The sequence below is a fragment of the Dermacentor andersoni genome, chromosome 1 (assembly GCF_023375885.2).
Source record: "Dermacentor andersoni chromosome 1, qqDerAnde1_hic_scaffold, whole genome shotgun sequence".
Classification (NCBI taxonomy): Eukaryota; Metazoa; Arthropoda; class Arachnida; order Ixodida; family Ixodidae; genus Dermacentor; species Dermacentor andersoni.
The window spans coordinates 112,927,237-112,933,605 of NC_092814.1; the positions used below are offsets into that span (position 1 = coordinate 112,927,237).

Below are 6,369 nucleotides of genomic sequence, written 5' to 3' on the forward strand. Positions count from 1 at the left end.
GATTATTGAGGTCTGCATGCAAGGCTACGGAAGTACAACTAATAATTGAGACACGGTGAAGTGCTCTTCATCTCGTTTCCAGCCCCAAAAAATGCATCCCAAGTTATAATATTTAATGTGTGTTTCAGCTGCATCGTTCGGAAATGCATCTAGAAATAGTTGAAGGGGGATAATAAGATCTGCTTCATCATGATGGTGTTGCCCACGTTAAAGCTATGTATCTTTCGCGAAATAATAAGTCGCTATAATTTGTCACTAAATAGTTATTCAATGAAACGCGCGCACTCACTAACACATAGAGCTATCGTACTTAGGTGTTTTGTCTAAATCTGAACCTTGCCACCCCTTCTGAGGGAACTCGGCATTATCGATAACGCAATGCTACCTCACGCCAGTTAGCTTGTTTGGCGCACAAGACCTTATACATGACAGCATGCGTAGAAAAGAAACTTGCACGCCCAGAGGAGTCGCCCCTCGCTGGCTTATTTGTTTAGTCTAACGCGTGGCTTTTTTTATCGGCTGTACAAGAGCTCGAATCGTTACATCCTTGAAGCTTCCCCGAGACTTCACTGGCGCGGTGAGGCAGATGGTTTTGAGTTTCGGCTCTCTTGAGGGCGCGGTCTGCCTGTCGGCAAGCCAGAATGATCGCTGCGAGATAACGGCGACTAAGCGTGCATCGCTGACGGATCTTCTAGCACTCTCATTTCCGGGCGCGGAAGCTGCACACTTCTCGCTTTCTATTTCAATGCCAACTAATTTCGAAGTTAACACAGCCACGCCGTGTGTACCGGTATCATGTCTTCGAAAATCTTCAAAAAAATTTGGCAGTCACAACTCCAGTTGAGCGCACGTAGTGCGAATCGTTGTTGTTTGGTAGTAGAAGTGCACTCACGAAGAATGGTAATATTCTGAAGCGAAACGTATACTGCACGTTATGAAGATTACATGTTTATGACAAATAGCATTGCTAGAGATTATGAATGTGCACAATTTTACAAGCTTACATTGTTAGAAATGCACATCGTTTGACATAATTGCTCAATGTTCATTGGTTCACCGATTGTGGTTTCGACCGTGTCTTGCCCAGTGATATCACTGGTGGTTTCACTAGTGGATTCACTGGGGCATAGTAAGCCCAATGTGCGTCATTTCTGACGTCAATGCGCACTTGTGGAAGAACCCAGGTACGCTATGCCTATAGAGTCCGACAGCGCATGTGTCAAGCGATATAAGTGATTGCACATAGGTTCATCAGCGCTCAACTGGGTCTGAAGGTCACATTGAGCGCTATCTGGGCGTTCTGCAAAAGCTGTGCGCGACAAATGTACTCATAGGTCACTGTTTGAGATGCTGTGTTAGGCTTCATTGCTTGCCTCCCAGATCGGCCCACGAAAAGGGTCAAATACCAGCGGGAAAAACGGGCCTACATTCGACAAGAACGATTTGCTTTAGTTCATACTAACGCGCACTATAGAGGGACATCAGCTTTCAAGTTATGAATGAATGAATGAATTAATGAATGAATGAATGAATGAATGAATGAATGAATGAATGAATGAATGAATGGTTTATTTCATCTTGAGTACAATTTCAAGAAAGGTGCAGGGGCAAAAGGCGCACAGCGCCTGACAGGGGCCCCTGTACCCGCAAAATACGCATGTATTGTACATTATTTAGTGGTAGTTCATTGTCAGTGAGCAGTTATGGCATAGGTAATCTGAATGGACCGGTTAAAGTTAGTGCACCTGGGTTATTTAGCTCAGTGCTGTTCTGGCGTCTTATAACTCCAGATATGTCAAGAACGATCCCGCTGAAGCGCTCGTATACACTCTAAGAAAAATTTGCGCCATTTGTGGCTTATCGTGTCCCCAAACCATAAACGTTGCCTACCTCGCGTGCATTTCCTTACTTTAGCGATGCGCTACCAATATTTATCGGGCACGAACTGCATGCGCGTATCAGCGTTGCATATATAGTGTTCCTGACACAAAAGCAGCAAGCGCATAGCGTTAAACGAAGAGTACACAAGATTGATGACCATTATCCTTGGGAGACAATAACCCAGAAGAGGACAATTATTTTCTTGTTAGTGTACATAAGTTTACAAAGCGGCCTGGGTCTTTATTTAGGTTTCGCGCTTATGACTGCTTGGTTTTCGCTGAAATTGAACCACAAGGTCAAATGTTCGCATCGCTAGAAAAACACTGTGTTTGCTTGTCTGATTCGTTCAATAAAGACGAAACATCACCGCAGTGCTCACGCCTCGTCATTGGAGAAGCCAGCTGCTAGAGGTACGTGAACCGGTTTTTCCGCCTGTGCGCAGCTAAATGACCGGACGAACCAGTCGAGCAGCGATGCCAAGTGCTCTATTGACCGGCGCATGCGGACACGGAGAATGCAATTGTGTTGTAAAATTTAACCCTTTAAGGAGGAAGCATAAAATATTCGGAGGAAACGTATATTTCTTTAATTGAAATATGCAAAATGCACGAAGAAAAAAAGATGTTCAATGAAAAAATATATACTTTGAGGAAACTTTATTTAGTAATGTAGGTTGTCTAGATGTGGGGAACAGCTAGCATGGCAGAACACCAGCGCGAGCTTCACCCCACGCTACCCATGGTTTCGTGCACAACTTGTACAGACAGTTCTGGTTGGATGCAGCAAAGAGGTGTGCATTACATTTCGTTTACATCAACTGCGTGGCCACTGCAGCCGGGTCGGTCTATTGCGTGTGATCGGGCTTTACGGAAATAAAAGAATCGCGCACCAAGCTTCATTGTCCTCTGTCCCTGCTCTAATCCAACAAATTACGCTTGCTGCATACAATTCATTTATGGCCCAAGTCTTTTAGCCAGAAACTCCGCACTGAAACAAAAACTCAGTAAGAAAAATAATTTTGTTTTGTTGCCTGCAGGAAACGCTAGTATATGCTTATACGTTTAACCAAAGACACAACAGCGGCAAGCGACAAACTATTATCTAGAAGGTCGGATAAAACGTAGGCCATGCGACTCGCACACCCTATTTGTGGGCAGTTTTTTGCAGCTAAAACCGATAACAGACTGACTGCCTTTGTTGGCTTCCATTACTATATGCCCGATAGCTCAGACGGATGTGGTATGCTCGTGCAGTACGTGATCGTGGGCGCGCACACGGACAGCTGGGACGTGGGCCAGGGCGTGGTGGACGACGCGGGTGGCGTGTTCATCTGCATGGCAGCGATGGCGCAGCTGCGCCGCATGCAGCTGCGACCACGGCGCACGCTGCGCCTGGTGCTGTGGACGGCGGAGGAGGTCGGCATGCATGGGGCCATCGAGTTCGTTCGCCGGCACCGGGACGAGATGGACGCCGTGTCGCTGGCGCTCGAGTCGGACATCGGCACGTTTGCGCCCGTCGGGCTCACCACGAGCGGCGGCGACAACACGACCGCTTGCATCCTGCGCCGGCTGCTGACCCTGACCGCGCCCGTGGGCGCTACGCGGCTCGAGCCCAGCCGCGGCCGCGGCTCCGACGTCAGCAAGCTGGAAGAGCTTGGCGTGCCGGTTTCCGTGCTTTTGACGCGTAACGAGCGGTACTTCCACTACCACCACACGCGCGCCGACACCGTGAGCGCCATCAGCAGCCGCGACCTGGACCTGTGCGCGGCCTTTTTGACGGCCGTGGCTTACGCGGTGGCTGACCTGCGAGACATGCTGCCCCGAGGTCATTGATCCCCGCACCGCCGGGAGAGACTCGATGCGTGCGCTATCTCTGACACTTGCCGTGGCATGGACACACTTTGCGAGGATGAACGCAGCAATGTACAGCGGCTCCTGTCGGCGGAGCTGGGAACAGGCTTATAGTTAGACTGGCAGCTGTCACTGACACTCGCTGGTTGCATCCTTTGCGCGCAGGTCTGCAAGTGCGTTTCTGTATCCTCTGTGCGAATGCTGTTTCTTTTTTGCTTCCCTTCTATCGTCAACTTCCTTTTTCTATCCCCTCCTTCTAAAGAGTAGGCAGGCTTTGTGCCCCTCTCAGTGGCCTGTTGCCAGCATGCTTCTTCCCTATTTCCCTCTCTGCTTTGTATGCGTTTTCATATCAGACAATAAGGCTTACGTTCTTGCCTTGCATGTGAACGTTTGAATGTGAGAAAAATAAAGTATACAAAGCGCCCGCTTTGTATAGGCGGGCACTTCTCCTGGTACGTCTAGGCTCATGGGATATCTGTGTTGCTCAGTCTCCCACACGACGCCAAGAAAGGAGAGTTGGAGATCCCGTGTAATACTAGCCCGAATTTATCCCATTACCCAGAGAGTCTTTTTCACACCCCGTGCTTACGTGAATATGATGCGACCGCGAATGCAACGCAAAGCGGACTTTTTTGAGGCTTCAGAAATAAAATACGCGCATAGTATTGCGACGATAGCGAAGGCGAACGCCGCATGCGGCGACCACTGCCAGTCAGTTTAGGAAAAATGAGAAACACGCACATGAATCGCCCGCCAGCGCTGCGCGGCCTCAAGGAGTTCAAGGTGTCAGGCCCTCATACAAATACCGCCCTGCTGCCTCTTAATTCCGCACTCCTTGCTGCGTGACTTAGGATATTAGGAGCCTGGAAAAGAATGTATACAAGTTGTTGTTGTCCTGAGTGGCCGTGGCACATACCCACAGTGGGGGATTGGCCAAAAATCGGGTGGTTCAATTAGGTGCATAAAAATAATTACAAGGGAGTTAGCAATTTGAGCGTTGGAGCGCCGAAGTTACATACAAGTTATTGAACTCATGCGAGGCTTTTCGTTTTTCTTTTCTTCGGGGCTCATTGGTGGAGCCCAATATAGGGCACTCTGCGCTGAAAAAAAAAAAAGAAAGACGCGCTCCGTTTTTGTTTTTCTGCTGTTTTGTCGGCGCTCTACATGTTTCTTAGAAGTACAAAATACTGGGCGAGTGGTTATCCGCACTGACGAAGAATATAGCGCGATACACAAGGGACGAGAAACGATGACGACACCAGCGCACTCTAGCCACTAGATGCTCGCATCGACATAGAAAATATTTGCGTCCACCAACTTTGCTTGCCTGATTTGTCCAATAGAAAAAATATGACACCGTCATGTGCACACTTCGACATTGTAGAAGCGGGCTGAAACATGAACTGAGACGCCTGCGCGCAGCTGAATGACCGGACGAACAAGTCTTTCATTTAGCGGTGCATGACGGTCCCCCCAAATATGCAATTTTGTTGCAAAACTAAGCCCTTTAAGGAACGAACAACAACAACAAAAAAAACATTTGAAGGAAATGTTTAGCTGTCATTTCACCAATATTCGGCGTACTTTTTAAAGTTCTTATTTCCACACGGAAAATTCGCTTTATTTCAGTTAATATATTCTTCAATACATGTCGCCGCTATATTTCGGTAGATATTTTTAGTTTACTTAATTTTTTTTTTGTGTGTGTGTGTGTGTGTGTGCGCGCGCGTGTGTTTTCTGACTAACTTTGTTGACGCTGGAACGTGTAGTATCACCGCAGATCCCGCTCTTCGCCACTGTATAGTTGCGTCCAATACATAGAATAACGAATGTTTCAAGAGACGCAGTCTTGCAGGGGCACTAACCATACCGAGATGCGGCTATGCAGTAATTAAGAGCGAGTGCATTTGATACACGAACACAAATAGAATGAGACTTCACTTATAACATCATGCGTGTACAGACCTGAAACGAAGAACTCAGAAAAAAAAATATTATTGGGTAGATACTACTCTGCATTGATACGACCACAAGGCACCGCAGACCCGTCTGCGTACTGTTAGATACGGGACCTTTTCTTGAGCCTCCTTCGAGTTCACCAGACCACATCGAATCGCGTCACACCTAATTAAGGAGCGCAGAAGCACATCTACCATGTTCCCGAGGCGCGGCAAGTCCAAACATGTTGGCGTCCCCCACCTCGTGCGCCACATGTGGAGCTATTTTTCCATTGCTTTACTCTTCCCGAAAGTGGGTCCCGAGCCAAGCTTACTCTTCCAGGTAACGTGGGTCCCGAGCCAAGCTGCTTTGCAGCTCTGAAAGGTCGCTCGAAGACAACCCGTCTACCCCCATCCGCCTATTGTGACGGCGCTTGCAAGCCGCGAGGCAACGACGGCCGTAATGCACCGTGAAGCTCTGGGAGCAATCCCCCCCGTCCGCCTTTGTGACGGCAGTTGCAGACCAGGAAGGCAATACCGCAGACAAGTAATCCCTCGGACAATTGAAGCCCAAGGAGCGACCCTCTGAGCCGAATGTGACGTACACTCGCACGGGCGCCTACCATTGGCCGAAAATTACGCCACCTGAGCGGGCTCGCCGATTGGCCGAACGGGACGTGACTTCGAGACACCGAAGGGGC

General features: G+C 48.6%; 1 protein-coding gene across 1 annotated transcript in view; it reads left to right on the forward strand.

Moving 5' to 3' along the window:
• Window positions 1–4,186, forward strand: part of LOC126545681 (carboxypeptidase Q-like) — a 35,512-nt gene extending 31,326 nt beyond the window's left edge. The window contains exon 6 of the mRNA XM_050193623.3: window positions 3,135–4,186. Coding sequence (XP_050049580.1) covers window positions 3,135–3,713 — 579 coding nt within the window. The 3' untranslated portion in view covers window positions 3,714–4,186. The remainder of the gene's footprint in view (window positions 1–3,134) is intronic.
• The last annotated feature ends 2,183 nt before the right edge of the window (window positions 4,187–6,369 follow it).